The sequence below is a fragment of the Onychostruthus taczanowskii genome, unplaced genomic scaffold, assembly GCF_017590055.1.
Source record: "Onychostruthus taczanowskii isolate IOZ18803 unplaced genomic scaffold, ASM1759005v1 scaffold1, whole genome shotgun sequence".
Classification (NCBI taxonomy): domain Eukaryota; kingdom Metazoa; phylum Chordata; class Aves; order Passeriformes; family Passeridae; genus Onychostruthus; species Onychostruthus taczanowskii.
The window spans coordinates 9,746,533-9,765,092 of NW_024496525.1; the positions used below are offsets into that span (position 1 = coordinate 9,746,533).

An 18,560-nucleotide genomic window follows, 5' to 3' on the forward strand; every position below is an offset into this window, starting at 1 on the left:
ATACCTGGAGAAGTTTGACAATAGCAAAGCACGAAATCAGGTTATTAGTTTAACAGAGCTTCCCCCTTTTTAACTCATGTCTCCAGTTTAATTGATTAAAAGTGCTTCTCAGCACACAGGGTAAAGGGAAAGATGAAAGGATTTATGCTCTATTTTGCTGCTTATTCTACTTCACCCATGAAGAATGCACCATAGGTCAGAAAGTACTCATCTATTTGAGAAATTCATGTTAAAAAAAAGAATATGAATGATGCAAAAGAAAGTGACTTGTAGTTCACTGAAGGAAAAGAAATCTTCAAATACATTAAATACATAAAAGAAATAAGGGTTATTCTAAAGCTTTGTCACACCTCACACCTTTAGTAAAGACCACCTTACTTTTGGAAAAAGGTAAGATTTGAACTGTATATCTTATTTAAACTTATTGAATTTAATAAAATCTTCTATTCCCCTACAGATTAAGTAGAGGTTATAGCACATTTCTCCCAAATATTCTTCTTCAATATCATAAGCCAAATACATATTTCTAATGACTCTACTTAGACATTTCTTTTACCATGTCTACTTCACAATTTTAGCAAAAAAAAATAGAATGCAGAAGGACAGCAGAGGCAGAATGTACATCTAAAATAATTTTTAAAATGTAGCTTTAGTACATTTCACATTAAGCAATATTTAGGGGTGTCAAAGGGAATTTCATCTGCTCTGGTCAAAGACTGCCACTTTAGCTGGGACAAAATTTATACTAGGTGGAACCTGGTGCTTCACTTTGTGACGCCACTGCTATGATCAATGGAAAGAGTGCTTGGAGCCTGATCATCTCTAAATCTAAAACAAAGACACATCATGCACTTTGACCTGTACCTTTACTTGCATGGCCTGTATGAAAGAAAAATAAAAGGAAAAAAAAAAGCATAAGTAAAAGAGATGAAAGGATGATAATTTTACAAGTTACTTATAAACTTACTCAGCTTTATGAGGACAGACAGTAAAAATATATTAAGCTCATAGCTAAAATAATAAACTGTAAATGCATAACCAAATGAGATCTCAGTGAAATCAGCTTAACCTTTATTGAATTATTGACCTTCCGAATTTCTATTGCTGTTCTTCACACACTTTCATTTGTTGCTTGCACATTTAAGGGCATCCAGTAAGTTAATCTATCAATACACTGATTACTGCATCTCTTCCCAATTTTGTTAAAAGAAGAATGGTGTCTGGAACTCTGGATAATCCAGTAATGAAAAATATTCACATTTTCACAAAAATAGCTCTACCTCTTTTCCCCACCCAAATATATTTGAGAAAAAAAGGTGTTTAGAAATAAAACTATCACTGGTAACGTACAGCACTTAATTTACCAATCTATTTTCCCATTGCATAGCTAATTACTCTTTTTAAGACAGCCTGAGAGAAAACTTTAGGTTGCATCTCTCAGCAGTACCCATTATAAAAACAATATTATAAACTCAGCTATAACTTTCATACATACAGAGCATTTTTACCATTTTTTATATTAATACCATAAATACACTCAAATAAATAATGTTCCATAGGCAACATTATATATAATTGTGTCCAAAAATCTTAAAATAATGACAAAATAATTTATTTATGGTAAGATGAAAAGAATCCTCAACCAGGCATAGGAAAATACTATAGAAAGCTGTTGGTTAAAAACAAGCAGAAAAAAAAAACACATACAAGCCCTCTCTTCTGTCATTCTGCCCTAAAAGGAACTTCATATTCTTGTGATACCTGAATAAGTTTCAAAATGATGATGCCAAGGTATTAAAATCTTTTTATAGCCTACTAGATTTATACCACACAGTGAGAAAAGCAGATACAAGTAAAGAAAAACAAAGGACTATTATTCGAATTAAGTGTTAGAATCTTAGCATCTTATAATATTGAACACCTTAGAGAAATAGCAAATTTTAATTTAAAATTTCAGTTGTGTGAAATATGTAGACGCTGCATAAACATGGCTCAGCAGGTATATACAGGTGTATGTATACACTAAAGGTAAGGAAACGTTAATTATATTTAATTTATTGTAGCTAACCATAAAAATAATGCACTCCTGATTTACCTCAGTATATCCAAAGGAAATGTATTCTATGCAATTAAAATACTCTCAAAGAAGACATCTAAAATTCCTGCAGAAAATACTAATATGAAACCCTGTAACTATTGTAAATCTGCAGACAATGTGTGCTACATGTTACAGATGGGTACAAACAACAATGTTGTTTCATAATAAGGAATTTTTTGATGGCCGCTAACTTCTACAATAGGTTTTCTCAACCTATTCTTAAGAATAGATTATAAAAATTAATGAGGGTAAGTCAAATATAACTCCAGTAAGATATGTAAATGTTTAGCAACTGAGGGTGTATTATCCAGCCACATACTCATTTAGATTCCAAAACTGACACAGAAAAATTGCCCACATACATATTACACAATTATTATGTACATGTGAGTGTATACATTCAGTCTTCTATTCCAGTTAACTGAAAAGCACAATAGGACATCATTTCCTCTTAACCAAAAGGCTATTTCATCAAGACGCTTATGAAGGGGTCGAAAATAACAGACTAGTGGAGTTGAATGTGTTTACATTCTCCATTTCAACACTTCTACCACATATCTGGTATTTCAATGTGATCTAAGTTACCAGTCTCTCTCAGACTGAGAGTTCTCTAACTTACCATTCCCCTCCGAGCATTCTGCTGCCATATTTTTAGAAAAGAAAAATTAAATTCTCAGCTGTTAATACATTTATTTGAAAAACTAGTAACAAAGTCAATATAGTATAATAAAAATACAATGGGTACTTAATGAACTTCTTGATTGTAATGATCAATCATTTGTCTCCATGGATATTAGCTACCAATACGTAACATAATGCTACTCCTTCCTCCTCTGCTTTCTTTTTTCCTCCCAAATGGCATGTAAGGATATAGAACATTCTGTACAGGATATACTGTGCCTTACATTCTGATATCCCAGTATTTTTTATCAGGAATAACACTGAGCCTCTGTCACTGTTACCTAAGGCAGTCTGAGATCAGCCTGGGGCCTTACTCCTTTAGGAGACCACAAAATGTTCTGTCACTGTCAATAACCAATGTTCTTATTCAGTTTTCTATACTTTGTCATGCTTGATAAATATTGGATAAGATTGCTTCCACTAGAAATAATGTGACTAAAGAGGAATAAGTGATAGAGAGGAAAGGGCTAATTATTCAGTAAACTTGCTACTTTTTGAGATAAATATTAACATTAAAGCAAGAAATTATAATGTTCCCTAATGCAAAGTCCTCTACTGACCAATGTCTAAGGATAGAAATAAATATCAAACCTCCAAGAAAACCTGAAATTCAGTTACTTAGAGAATTTCTTCTCTCTTGTAACCTGTGCAGACTTAAAAAAAAGCCAACGTAACAGATATGAATCTATAATTTATTGGATGTGCTGGGTTTAGACCACTTATATTTTATATTATGAAATATTAGCAATTTCCTGCTTAAACACCATTTATAGAAAACCAATACAACCTTTCTAAAAGACACTTCATATATTTCATCATGGTATTTAAGTCATCATGAAACAAGTAAGTAAATTATCAGCTGTTCTGCAATCATGCCTGCCGTTACAGTACCATACCAATAAAATATTCAGTCATGAACAATACAGTATTTTCTTTCTTCCTTTATTAGCAATAACCATGCACAATGTCCTGAAACGCCATATGTTGACATTAATTTGCTTACAAAAAATTATATTCATACAAGAAACCTCAGAATCTCTCTGTACTGTATACCCATGGAATGAAAACATATTTACGCATGCATCTACACCTCTGTTACAAATATATTCATAGAATTATTCATACATAGTATATCTGTATCCTTAAATATACACAACAGGCATTTGAAAATATAATCTCAATATCAGATTTGGGTAATAGAGATAATTGATGTTAAATTCCTGTGATTTTGTCAAAATCCACTCCTGATTTACTTCAGTATATCCAAAGGAAATGTATTCCATGCAACTGAAATACTCTAGAAGAAGAGATCTAAAATTCCTGCAAAAAATACTAACATGAGATCCTCTAACTATTGTAAATCTGCAAGTAGTACAGTAGGAGAAATACCTGTTCCTTATTTTGTTAAGACTTGTCTTTTTTTCCTGCCATGCCAGACTAACGAAAATATGACACGAACACTTCATATTATCCTGCTATCTGTACTGAAGTGGGGCACAGTTTAGATTAAATACACTGTTTCTAATCTATGGTGTCTAAAAAGTGAAAGTACACCTATTTTACCTATTTTTCATCTCCTCAGGCCAGTTGTAATGTATTAATGTCAGAATACACGTAACAAATGTGTGTGCAGTGATTGCCATATGATAAAAGTACACAGCTACATATTATAGCCTGTTATTGTGCAACTGCTCCTGCTCCTCGAATAGCCTGGATGTGGCCACTATTTACCTTGTTAATAGGGATGATATAAGCATTCCAATTCTATCAAACAATTTTGATAAGCAGCATCTTAAGAAAACAGGTTAAAAATTTCCTTGTCTCCAAATACAGAATTCTTTAATAAGTTGGACTTGTTTATCAGTGCTCGTCATGAACTAATGATGAGCAGATAACACACTATTTCACTATTTTTGCTTGTAAAAATTCCAATATTAGGGTTTGGCTGAGTCAGGTTTCAAAACTTAAAAAATTCATAGGAAAAAAGAAAAAAAAAGCTTAGGTTTTAAACACATTTTAAAACACATTTTTAAAGATAATTTTAAAATTTAATGGTACATTTTATCTGTTTCTCTGTTGTTTGAAAATGGGCTTACAGTAGCTAGGTTACAGGAAACCAAAATATAGTGAAATACAAAACTTCAAATGCTACTTCTCTGCTACACCTTCAGAATAGGATTACTCCAAAAACATTATAAATATGAATAAAAGAAAGGGTTTCTTCACTATATTTACCAGCACTAATTTAGATTTAGACTTCATCTGGCTTTAGCTGAGTTTCCTCAGCTAAGGTCAAAGCAGCCTTTGACAATTTCTCTGTTGTACAGGTAACAAGATGTACTTTGAAGCCATCATATCAGCATGTTGTCATATTGAAAATCAGCAAAAAAAAAAAAAAAAGTGTTAATTCATAAGAAACATGAAAAATGGTGTACATATAGCACACTATATACATAAAGAGGTATGTGTACTTAGAACTGTGCTCCATCAAAGCTGACAGAACAATATAGACTGAGTATAAAAATATACAGTATCTAGTATAAAAATTATGAGGCAATGTTTCTTCACTTGCTTTTATAAAATAGTCCACCTTTTTCTTTCCTGAATGTTCAATAACTCATATTTATAATATAGCCCATATTGTCTTGCATGTGCAACTTTTTCAAATCAAGACTTATTTTAATCTTGTTTCTTTGAGTATTAGCAGACATTTAGTAAGTAACTCTAAGGTGCATAGGCTATATTTTGCATATTAGTTGTTACATCTGTCATCAAGAAGCAAAACTATTTTTCTTCTAACAGCAGAGCATCTGCAATCTGAGTAGATTTATTTTTTTTATTAACTTACTTTAGACATCTTGCTCTTGGTGTCTCCTGTTAAAAATGCCAAATTGTTGATTTCATTCTGAATCACAAAATTTTGTTCTTCTCTTTTAAAATTCTAAAAAAAAAAAAAAAAAAAAAAATCACCAGAAGTTTAACTCATCTGCATCTACAACATTTATGTTTTAAAATAGAATGAAATTAAAGGAAAAGTGCGCATTTTATCTTACATGTGATTTACACCACAGGATAAAAACTTCAGCCACCATTCGAAAGAGTTCATCAGAATCCGCATCTGGTTTCTTTAGCCAATTAGCTCTAATTACAAAAATAAGAGAAATTTAAAAGAAGATATTTAAAAGAAGACAGTTTAACATAATTATCCCTGTTTAATAGATCAGGCAACATTTTTCTAGTTAATCTAGGAATTTGCATCTGAGCAAGGTGTGAATTAAAGGTACAGTTTTCTTTAAGAATGTTAAATTATTCAGGATTAAGATTTAAGAATATTAAAACTTGAGGATGTGATTCTCACCCTAAGATTAAGTGAAGTGTGTTCCTTCTGATTGTCTGATCATAGATTCCAGTATATTAAGTAATAAATATGAGTTTAATTATATAGGTTTTTTACCTGTTGTTGTCTACATAACGTATCAACATTGGATAGAAGGCATAAAGGTCTCTACAAAGTACAGCAAACTCATCAAGAATGAGTAGCTCAGCTTCTTGGGTGTCATTTTTATTGTCTGCTTTCAGTTGCTCTTCTTCCATCACTATCTTCATAGCTTTTTTCTTCAATTTATCCAGTGTTGGAATGAAGTGAGATCTGAGAAGATCAGGTCTGGCTTTGCTGATGATGGGTTGAGCATAAACTATACATGAAAATATAGATAATTCTATGATTAATGCATGACTGGTGTTTTTCATTGTATTAACATGAATGCTGAAGTTCTAGAAACAGTAAGGGTTATGGGGCTTCATAAATTTTACACCATAAAATTATTAATAAAACTATGAAGGTAGCTTTATAGAAACTGTGTATTGAGAGATCAAAAGACTGTGGATTTGGATTATAAGTCATTCAAATATAAGTTAAACTATCATGGTTTTGCCAAGTCCCATGTCGCTAAGAACCTAAGCAAAATAAGGATTGAGACACAAAGTCCTCAGAAAAATACTTGTTTTGTTCTGGGTTTTTTTGGTTTGTTTTTTTTTGTTTTTTTTTTTTGGTTTTTTTTTTTTTTGTTTTTTTTTTTTGGTTTTTTTTTTTTTTGTTTTTTTTTTTTTTTTTGTTTTGTTTTGTTTTTGTTTTTGTTTTATTTTGTTTTTTGTTTTTGTTTTTTTTTTTGTCTGGGATGGTTTTTTGTATTCAATGTCAGAAAACCACCAGAAGATAGTGTTCTGGAAAAAAAATCCTTTACTTCTCTGCCTTGGGCAAGTTAAAATGAAGAGAATGAATGAGTAATTCAAGGTCATAGATCAATTTTGTACAAGTACTTGTATACAAACTACTGAAGTCAAAATGTAAACTACTCAAGTCAAAAATCCTTGCAAGAACAACATGAGTATATTATCACCTTATGTAGATGAATCAGTACAAAACTGCAGGAAACACTGTCTATAATTAAACAGCAAATTTCTTACTAAATTTTAATGAAATCCTCGTTATTATTTAAGATCTTCCAGCATTTAAAACACCAAAACCACAGTACTAATGGGTACTGGTTACTCAAATTTAGGAGGATATTATTATCTTTAGGAGGATATTATTATCTACAAAGATTTTCTTGAACTGTGTTATTGCACATTATATTCTAAACTGTATAATATAGATGGTAAAATTTGGGTATAGTGAACTTCTTTGGCAGGATAAATACTATATCTTATGTGATATTTTGAAAAATCTTTCAGCTTATTTAATAGCTCACACATTTAATCAGGCAAACCAATTAATTTTGAACTTGGGATACTCCTGAGATTATTTCACCATTTATATTTTCTTTCCCTGTTGTCCTGATATTTCATGAACATAATTCACTCTACTGTAAAACTCAGAAGTCTTGAAAAGTAATGGAATTCACAGCTCCAAATTAAGCACTAAGGCTCTTACACAGTGCATAGAGAAGGAGATTTTCAAGATCTCTTATAAGGAATAGAAAGCTCTCTACTTACAGTGATGCTACAATGCATGCATATAACTATATAATGAAACATAAACATATTTCTCTTATTGTTACTTATATTTTATTTTTCTTTCTTTCATGATGGTTCTAGTTATAATTTTTTGTTATTATATGACTGGGTAATAAGGTAAAGCATAGCAAAGTAATTCAATATTATTAGTACAATTACTGTTCAAAAAATATTTACAGTACCTGCGATTCTTTTCATCCAAGAGGCTTCATCTATTCCCAGATTGTTGTTAATGATTTTTAGAATGTTTCCAAGAACAATGCTCAGATGCTCAGATGTTATCATTGTACAGCAAGGCCCAGCACTTTGAGGAACACTCTCAGACCCTCTTTCCCACCAGTAGGATAAATAGTTGCATAGCATGGGTAAGATCACCTCAATTACATGAGGCATTTCAGTATACCTTGCTCCAGACTCTGCTAAATCATTTATTTCCTTTATTAGTCTATCCAGCTGAGGGATCTCTGGACACATTTCTTCCACTGTATCAGGCATACCTAAAACTGCAAGTAAGGGTAGAAAACCAAAATATTAATTAGCAAAATGAAAGAGAAAAATCTCTGTTTAAACCCTAAATAGAAATGGCTCTGATTTTTTTTCTTCACTATCTTGGACAGGCAGAGCCATAGTAACACTTTGGGGTATGCATGGGTATCTCCTTTCATAAATTGTGTCTTAAGGATGATGTGCATATAGCGATAATGTAAATAATAGCTGCCATAAAGCTATGGCTTTACCCTAAGGTGCCCTGCAATTATCTGGTGAGTTATGTAAAAGTGCAGAAGACAAAGCTTATTTTAATATTAGTTATAATCTGGACATTGTATTCATAATTATTCACAATTTTTATGCTGGTTTGCCAAAGATTAAATCCACCTTGTAGAAATGGAAAGAAAAAATTCAAAATTATGGGTGAGGTTAAAAGGAACCTGTACTTAGTTCACAAACTATCTCCCAACAAAAATGCCAGGAAAGAATTCCAGTTATCATATGCTTGTATTAGAAAATAAAGGTTGCTTATTCAGCAATTAACAACCCTTTGGAATCTAGTGACAGTCACTCAAGAAAAAGTCCTCTCCGTTCCTGGATATGGTAGTGCTCCTATAAAGCAGACCTGACAGGGAGGAAGGGCTAGCAGAAGCTTTTTCATAACTGCTTTTATATGGAAAAAACTTCATGAAGAATATGAACTCAATCTACCCATATTTATTTTTCTTCTTTGTTTGTTTAAAGGTACAAGGATTTTGGCAGGATTCTTTTGTGGATCAGTGAGGAAAATGCTGAAATATTTTAAGATACGAGTCCCTTGAGAGTAAGCTGGGAGACAAACAAGCAAAGAAATTCCATGTAGAAGGATTCATGTTCCTTTCAATAGAAACAGAGAATGGGTAAGGCCCATTGTGGGATTCTGTGTGTAGATGGGGAATGAGATGCTGGGAAGCAGTGTCATGGAAAGGAACCTTGGACCCTGTTTGGCAGCAAGTTTGTTATGAGTCAACAGTGCCCTGGCAGCCAGGAGGGTCAGCCTGTACCCTGGGGTGCATCAGGCACAGCATCACAGCTGGGCAAGGGATGGGATTATCCCTTCTGCTCTGAGCTAGGGCAGCCTCACCTGGAGGTGAGGCCTTACCTGCTGTGTCCCTTCTGCTCTGAGCTGGGGCAGCCTCACCTGGAGGTGAGGCCTTACCTGCTGTGCTCAGTTTTGGGCATTAGAATATGAAAAAAAAAATTAAGCTTTTAGAGTGCACTTAAAGGGGGGCCACTGGGATGGGGAAGGGGAAGCCTTATGAGGAACCTGGTCTAGTCACTTGGGAAGTGGTCACAGCACCAGCCTGACAGAGTTCAAGAAGCATTTGGATAACACTCTCAGGCCACAGTGTAATGGTTGGGGGAGTCTTGTGCAGGGCCAGGAGTTGGACTCAATGATCCTTGTGAGTCCCTTCCAGCTCAGGTTATTGTATGATTCTGTGATCTGGTTCTGGTCAAGCAAGGGTACTCCTAGAGCTCATCATACAGGCTTTTGTCCAGATGGTTCTTGAGTGTCTCCTGTGATGGAGACTCCACAACGTCTCTGAGCAATCTGGTCCAAAGCACAGTCACCCACACAGGAAAGTTCTTCCTCATGTTAGGTAAATGTTAGGCACATGTTCCTGTGCATCAATTTCTGCCTGTTGCCTGTTTTCTTATTTCTAGGCACTACCGAGGAGAACCTGGGTCCATCTCTTTAGATATTTTGTGTACATTGATGAGGTTGCCTCTCAGTTATCTCTTCATGAGACTGAAGAGACCCAGCTCTCTCAGCCTTTCCTTATAAGAGCGATGCTCCGGTCCCCTCATCATCCCTTCACTGGGTCCACTCCAGTCCATGTCTCTCTTGTCCTGAGATGCCCAGAACAGGACACAGCACTCACCAGGACTCGTCAGGCCTCACCAGGGCTGAGAAGAGGGGCAGGATCCCCTCCCTTGACCTGCTGGCCATACTCTTCCTAATACAGCTCAGGATCCCATTGGCCTTGGCCACCAGGACATACTGCTGGCTCAGGGACAATTTGTTGTCCACCAGCACCTCCAGATACTTCTCCACAAAGCTGCTTTCCAGCAGCTCTGCTCCCAGCCTGGACTAGTCCATGGGGTTATTCTTCCCCTGCTGCAGGACCCTGCCCTTTGTTGAATTTCAGGCAGTTCTTCTCTGCCCATCTGTCCAACTTGTCAAGGTCCCTTTTTCTTCAAGGTTTCATGGAATGAATCATATTCTGCTGGGAGTTCCCTGTACCAAACTGCTTTGGATCACCGTTTTGACAACAAAACCATAGAAATTATTTTTCTGTTCACTTAAATCAGATATTATCCTCTTGTATGTTGCTACATGAACACAACTGTATTTTGCCAAAAATTTTTGTAATGTAGATATATACACCTTCAATTAAGCTTAAAATATTACAGTATGCATCTTTAGAAAAGTATTCAATCATGTTCAGAAAAATATCAAAAAATACTAGGAGAAAAAGAACATTTTTAGCACAGTCTCAACAAAGCAGAGCAAGGCTAAAATGGCAAGGAATAAAACATCAGTAGCAGGACCTCTCTGCTGAGGCATACATTCAAGGGCTTTTTCATTATACAAGTTCTATTATTTAGTTGGAGTGGAGTAAACAGGTTTTTGGGTTTGTTTTTTGTGAGGAACAGTACTTACTTGCTCTTTCTCTTGCACTTTTTGTGTTGAAAACAGACAGTGGATTGTAGTGGTTGAGGGAAGGCTCAAGGAATGCTACTGGAATGGCTGCTGCAAGAGATGCTAAACACTCACCAAGCGCGGGACGCTGCCTGTGTATGAGAGACACTAAAAGTCATCTGGGAGGAAAAGTGTTTCATCAGGCTTTCAGTGTCTAGCATTCATGATAAAAAGAAGTATTAGTATTTACAATTGATTTTTAAAATCTTTTTTAAGCATTAGGAACTATCTGATAAATTAGAAATAATTGATTTATCACATGAAAAGAACTATCAGAGATCACAGTGGTGCAAGAAAAAACAGTTTTAAAAACTTCACATCCACCAGTGTTCTGGTTCTGATCAGGACAGTATTAATTTTTGGCATGGACAGGACCCAGAGGTTATTCTATGCCACCTCCTGTCATTGCCAGGGACAGGGTTCCTTAGGGACCAGACATTGTCAGGGGTCCTGTGTGATGGGGAGCAATTGCATGTGAATTGTTTGCCTCTTTCTTCTACACCATTGTTAGGACTGTTGCTCTTACTGTTCATTGCCTTATTTTGTTGTTGTTTCCAGTAAATTGCTCTTATCTCAATCCATGATATTTACCATTAGTGCCTTCAATTCTTCCCTCCATCCACCACAAGGACAGGGGAGGAGGAACTGAGCAAGTGGCTCATGGACACTCTCAAATATGGTTTGGAGTCTTTCTGTGGGAAATACTGAGAGAATACCATTTTGAAACAAACACCCTTATTTGGCACTCAGCATAGGGCAGGAAAGGGTGAGATAACAATATATCTGACCAGAGTGGGTATGAAGCAAAAATGATCTAAGCATTTATTGTATTAGGTCCAGAGCCACTAGTCACAATGTTCCTTGGTCTGTGCTCATGATTGTGGTACCTAACCCTGTATACACTCCCATATATGCCATACGTGCTCCTCATGGTGATATTCTTCAGAGCAGGGAGAGGGATGAGGATTGCTTTGTTGCTGCACTGTGTAATATCAGCTTATGACATGATGATAAGGACAATGAAGGTCATTTTGGATGTGTATTCAGTGCTGCTCTTCTGCCCTTATCTTGGGCACTACCTCAGGGAGTCCATTAAAAATTGTACCCAGCCTGTGGGAAGAAGAAGATGGATAATTTTCCCCAGCTTTTCACCCCCTTATCCTCCTTCAGACCTGTTACCACTGCTTTTGAGGATTTTGAACTTCCCCTGAATGTTAAGGAAAGCATGCTCTTATTGCTTGGTCTGCTGCGTCCCCTCGCTTTGGTCCGCACCATGGAGTTACAAAAGAGATTTTTAGGAGAGTATTTCAGAGACCTGCCCCAAGGGTGGATAATCACAAGGGGTATGGAAGGTGGAAGAAAAGGGGCCAACCTTTGAAGGATGATTCTGCTCCAATGGTTTTTAAGTTTACCCCAGAGCAACTACAGTGCTTGATAAAGTGGCAGAATATTTGAAGGATAACTGCTGTGGCAGTTTCAGGGAGGTGCAAAGTTATGCAACATGCTGGACTCTAGCTACTATTTTTGGATACTGCTTGGTACTAGACAGCACCCTCAGGGGGAGGAGAAGGAGGAAAGCAATGCATTGGGGCCATTCAAACTGCAGCTGAACCAGAGGAACAACCTGTGCCAGTAGCAGTAACCCCTACACAGAAGAAAAAATACAAGACAGACAAAATCAGTTCTCTTAGTGAGGGAGGAAAAGGAAATATGGCCCTCACAAGGAGGAAGACTCGGGGTGAGAGATAATCACCTGGGCCCTATTCCTGGGTGAGCTGTGTGAATAGATTTCATCCACCAGTCAGGTGAGCCCCTCGTGACCTGACTGCTCCTGACTGCTGGGAGATTGTGACCCACGATATGAAATTGGATGGTAGAGAAGCTGAGCATCTGGGATCCCTGTCCTGGGATATGGGCATTGCAAAAGGGATTGGGAAAAGGGCAGAAACTCTCCACCTCTGGAGGCAACTCCCTCATGGCAAGTGTGAGGGAAAGGTGTCTTTCCAAGGGTCATCTATTAGTGCACCAAGACAAGTGAAACACCATGAAGAAAGGTATGCATTCAGTAGAGCATTAGGGCTCAAAGTAATCAAGAGCTACAGCATTTTGCATCCAGTTCTCAACATCTGTGAATCATGGAGACTTTTAGAGAAAAAATGTTCATAGAAAAATCAGAAATAACTCCAACATCCTAAAGAAGCTAAACAGTCTTTGTACAAAGGATAAAACATTTGACAAAGGAAGTTAGCCTTAACAGAGCAGCAGTGGCAATTGAATTAAGAATTAGTCCTGAGCCCCTGCAGCCAGCAGAACTATTTCAGCCATAAAAAGAGATATTTATCTATGAAAAGTGCACTATTACTCATTCTGCAATGAAAGGTAAAACTTCTTAGTGTCTCTGCCAAAAGTCACTAGGAGAAAAATGTGCAATTTAATCCTGAAAGTGAACATTGCTTAATTTGAATAACTGTTCAAGTCAGCTCAATCACTCACTTGTAAGTTTTCTGAAACATTGAGCATTGTGTTTGAAATCCTACTTCCCACCTAGACACTGATGTCTGCCTAAAACTGTAATTTAGGAGTGTGAGATTAGTGAAAAACAAACTAAATGAAATCCACAGTTGAAAACCTCTCACACAGCCTTAGGAGAATAATTAGTTTCCTTGGATATATCCAATCCAATCACTTTTCCATTCTAAGAAGACAGTTGCTGCAGGCAAAGGTAATGCTGCTATTTTCAATAGGTTTAAGGAAACTGTCCAGTGCTTACAGATTTTGCCAATCAGGTGGAGGCTTGTGCTCTGAGCTTGTCTTATTGAAAGTCAGCTCAAAAACAATCATGTTTCATTTCCTGAGGAGATCCTGACTGAGAGATAAGGTGTAAGGCACTTTCTAGTTTTCCTATCAATCTATGTAAAGGAGTATTTAGGATTTTGAAGCCCAGAAAGAGAAGAAAAAGAGTATAGCTTTGTGATTAGAGATGGATGCATAAATGCCTGAATGAGAACATACAGCTTGTGCACACATGTGCATGCATGCAGAGTGGGAGGAAAGACCTGTCCACCAGACACCTCTTGCATTTTGTGTGAAAGAATTCTGGATAAAATCTGGAAGGAAGGACTTGGAGACCAGCATTCCTCACACTAAACAAAGCCTCTCCTAAGCAGACTACAGATTTTCATTTCTTCCAGTTTAGTCTCTCTCTCTCCCTATGGATCTTAAGCTTTTATCATAAGAAAGGCAGCAAAAATCACCTAACCTAAAACTTTCACGAGTATTAGGATGGATTATCCTTATTGTGTTTCCTGTCTTGTGATACACAAACAAGCAATTCTATTTTCTGAGCTAACAAATATAGATTTGATCTCCTTCTGTTGGAAGAAAGGGCTTGAAACATAGCAGAGAAACTACATGCTTAAAGGAGTTGTAGACCTTAGTAATTTTTAAATGCAAGTAACTAGTGGTTTCCTTTGTAGAGCTAATGGTTGTCAGAATACTCTACATACCTCAGGATTTTGTGCTCAGGACAACACTTTTGAGAACCCTTTATAGACCTAGGTGTGAAACAGATGCTTCCAACTTAGTACTCAGCCTACTTATCACAGCAATATGTAGCAGAAAAACTTTGAGAACCTAATGGCAACTCAAAGAAAAATTTAGTTTTTCCTATGTGCAGAATAGATTCTGTGCAGATACACTGCCATATGTAGAAGAAGTTATTTACTTCTATTGAGGGTTTTTTCCCTGTGGAATTGAATGCTGAAGTATAGCAATTATTTTTAAGAGTAAGTGTATTTTAAACATCTCTCACTCTTTCAAATTCACCTTTCAGCCAAACTGCTTTATTACCTGAGCAACTGACTCTTAATGAAAAGAAAATTTTGCATGCTGAGTTTTACACTTAATACCTTTCAACATAGATGTTCTTTCCAGTCCCAAGGGAATAGAGGCTACAAAGAATTCTGTAACATGAAACTTGAACATCACCCACTAGAGGAAAATGAAAATGCATTATCAGTATTTATTCAGGTAAGGATTACTTTTCAAATATCAAACACCTGTTTTATGCAATATCTTAAACAGTATCTAAAACTTTTATATCACTGAACATTCTGAGTGACCATTCTCCACATGGTATTTACCTTCAATGTCTCTAATTCCTGGTCTATCATCTACATTCATTCCAAAGCCTATCAGATCATTAGATATTCCAAGAGGACAGCAGACACTTATTAATAAGATATTCCAGGCTATCACACTTGCAGAGTACAATTTTAATCTAAACAAAATCATTCTGTCTGTGTGTCTAACCTTTAAGTACACAATCTAAAGTTTCTATGTTTTAAAGAAATTATTTTACTGGTTATCTATCTTTTAATTATGACCTAAATATATACAAAATTTTGGAACATAATTACAGACATTAGAAACATTAGAAAGTAATAAAACCATTCAGCATATTGCTGAATCTCAAGGAGTCATTTCAGTATTTTTAAACTAATTGATGCTAAAACCAGGGAAAATTTAAATTCAAATACCTACAGTGGTAGGTATTAAATTTTTCCCATGTAAGTGAAAATCCACAAGGAACTTATAGTAAGTTGTCTCCTTTAGTATAATGAAACACTACTTTTGTATGGAAAACTAGTCTCATACGCACATTTGTTACGAGAGCACTTAAAGGGATATTTTAATTTCCCTCTCAATGTTTGAAGAAATATTGTATATAATTAAGCTTATTGAGTATCTTTTGAACATGTACTAGAAATAAGGTATTATGTTGCTAATTTCAGAATTAATTCTGGAAAGGTACATGTTACTGAAAACAGAATTTCATTCTCTGAATCCATTCAGTCATTACTAAACAGCATTTGTAACATTATAACACAAAATTCAAAATTAAAATAAAATACTTACAAAGTAAATCTATTCCAAAGTGATATTGTGAAATATGTTCAAAAATTGATGTTAAGATTGGTAACAATGCTACTGTAGTATAATTGATATTCTGTGAAACACCCTTGATTTGTGTTCTTGAATGAGTAAATTTTCCCAGCTTAAGGTTTTCGGAAGTTTTTTCCAAGTCTTCAGCTGCATTTTCAAAAAAGGCACGCAATCCTGCTTTAACAAGCTCAGATCCTGATTTCATAACAGTTCTGAAAAACAAATAAGGGAAAAAATATCAACTTGCCTTGATATTTAGTAATTGTATAGAGTTACATGTACAGGTTAGTTACATTCTGTCAGTGCTTGAAGATACCCACATGTATCAGGGAACTTCACATTAGGAACAGAAAAGAGCACTTACATCTGAATAGCAGTATAAGCAACAATTTTCTTTGAGTATTTAATACAAAATAATAACAATAAAGACCTTGATTCCACAGTCTTGCCTTTCCAGGTTTTTGTGGTCTGCTTTTGAGTGAGATAATGCCTTCTCAGTAAATGTCAAAAGTCATGAGAAAGCTTCTCTACAAAATATGCTCAAAACCCCCAAACTCTTAATCCCTATAGTTTTATGGGAGCCACAGTAACTAGGTGTGTAAGTCAGGATACTTCAAAGCCCCCAAATCTAGAAAATGCCACTGCAATACCAGAATCACAGTCCCATTCATTGACTTCTTGCATGCTTCTCTGATACCTTACTGAAGATGCCAGTGTTGTTCACAAGTTCACAATAAGTTCATTATCAGGCTGCTGTGTAACTTAACCAGGCCAGAAAACAGCTCCAATTCAAAAACTGTTCTTGCCTCTGTTTTAATCTACACAATCACTTCAATGATAAGCAGTAAAAGTTAGCAAATATAACTATGCCCATACATTAATATACTCTGCATACTTCTAATGACAAATTTTATAGTGTGCACTAAATTTTCTTAATATCTGCAGGTATCACTACTTTCAGTTCCAATGGTCATGTAATTTCTATCTCCCCATAAAGTATTGAAATGTACTTGGAATTGTTGACAAGTGTTTTCAGTGTTTGAATGACAGACATTGAGCAGAAAAATGTACGTGAAACACTTCAGACAAAATTTGCTACTGTGGAGGGCAATATCTGAATTGTTGATGCTCTTAGATCTTTGATTGCAAATAAAGATTAAAAAAATACAGAAGAAATCAAATTGCTTCTGAAGATCTCTGTGAAACCTTAGTAGTGTGCAGCTGGTACAAAAGTTGCAAACTTACCGTGTGTCAAGAGACTGAGCTAAGATGTGCAGGCAGTTCACCATCGTAGCAGAATCACTTCCTGGTTAGAAAGAAATACTATGAGAGCACAATAGCACAGGAAACAGCATCATGTAAAGATCCAAAATGTCCTTACTGGAGATGCCCAGTTTAAACAAGACATTACCTAAGTCTCCCACCTTAGGTCACTGAGGAGGGAGTTAAGTCTGGTGCTAGAAGTAACTTTTAATTTTTTTAAGTCAATTTCCATATAAGAACTAAACAGAATAACTAATGTGTACTCAGGCACATTTTTACCACCCAACCTCACAACATTCTGAACTCTGTATCTTGTAGCATTTGCATTTCTTTTAAAATTTTTTTACCAATATCTTTGTAGGAGGTGTATTATTTTTCTTTACATCCCCTTTTATCTATTGAGAAATTACTCTATTGGATTCAACAGTTGGATGACAGAAATCAAAATAATTAGTGTAAGATTACTTTTGAAAAGCTAAAAGTAACTGCAAAGCACTGATATTTTTTTCATAGAGTCTGGAGATATGACAATGTGCTGTTTCTTCCTGTTTCAACAACTTATATATTTTATTAAGTGTTAACTTCAGAGCCATGATCAATGCCCTCACTGATTTCACTAGAAGCTTATGGAGCATTAAATAGAATTTTGTCTCTAGTTGTGAAAATCTTCAGGTAAGAGAAACAACAGTTATGTATTCTTTAAATTTTTATCGAGCTCTTTCTTAACTACTTACCAAAAAGTGAGATCCTATGTCTAACAAGAGCAGCTAGTTTGCAGAACAGGCTAAAGTAGAGTAGAACAGAGAGAGCAAAACAAGACAAAGATGAAAGACTTATTTAGAATAGGATACAAAGAATAGTAGGAATATGAAAAAGAAAACACAACATAGTTCCTGGAAAGCATACTTTGAGTGATACGTGATGATTAACAGTCAACTGCATTAAGCAGAGTAACATTTTGAAGCTCCTGAGATCTTTCATTTTCTATATTTCATCACTTCAGAGGTGTCTTGAAATCTAAAACTTTCTTTTGACAATGGTTTTCAACAACTGCATATTGTCTGGCTGAGTCATTCTTTATGGCTATTATTTCTGAATAAGAATTTTTTTTGTAAGGACAAGAAAAAATGAGAAACATTTAAGTGTTTTACTTGGCATTCTGCAGGAAATGAATTTTAAAAATCTTCATACTATTTAAAATAATCTGCAAGGATGTTCTTTGTAAATAAATAAATCTGTTTTTACCCTCTGATGATGATAATATAAATCCTAAATATATACACTAGAAAAGCTTCTGGCAAGTATATCAGATACTTGCATATCTAA

At 35.3% G+C, this 18,560-nt stretch overlaps 1 protein-coding gene across 8 annotated transcripts in view; it reads right to left on the reverse strand.

Annotated features, from left to right (window-relative positions):
* Nucleotides 1–18,560, reverse strand: part of RYR3 (ryanodine receptor 3) — a 194,068-nt gene that overhangs the window by 41,544 nt on the left and 133,964 nt on the right. For 5 of the 8 annotated variants that reach the window (XM_041409838.1, XM_041409668.1, XM_041409596.1 and 2 more), the window contains 10 exons: nt 17,969–18,018; nt 17,217–17,277; nt 15,945–16,183; nt 14,936–15,017; nt 10,989–11,119; nt 7,978–8,298; nt 6,234–6,474; nt 5,833–5,920; nt 5,628–5,720; nt 865–879 (listed from right to left, as the gene is read on the reverse strand). In XM_041409838.1, the coding sequence (XP_041265772.1) occupies nt 865–879; nt 5,628–5,720; nt 5,833–5,920; nt 6,234–6,474; nt 7,978–8,298; nt 10,989–11,119; nt 14,936–15,017; nt 15,945–16,183; nt 17,217–17,277; nt 17,969–18,018 (1,321 nt within the window). The remainder of the gene's footprint in view (nt 1–864; nt 880–5,627; nt 5,721–5,832; nt 5,921–6,233; nt 6,475–7,977; nt 8,299–10,988; nt 11,120–14,935; nt 15,018–15,944; nt 16,184–17,216; nt 17,278–17,968; nt 18,019–18,560) is intronic. The other 3 variants (XM_041409979.1, XM_041410068.1, XM_041409751.1) reach the window with 1 other exon arrangement.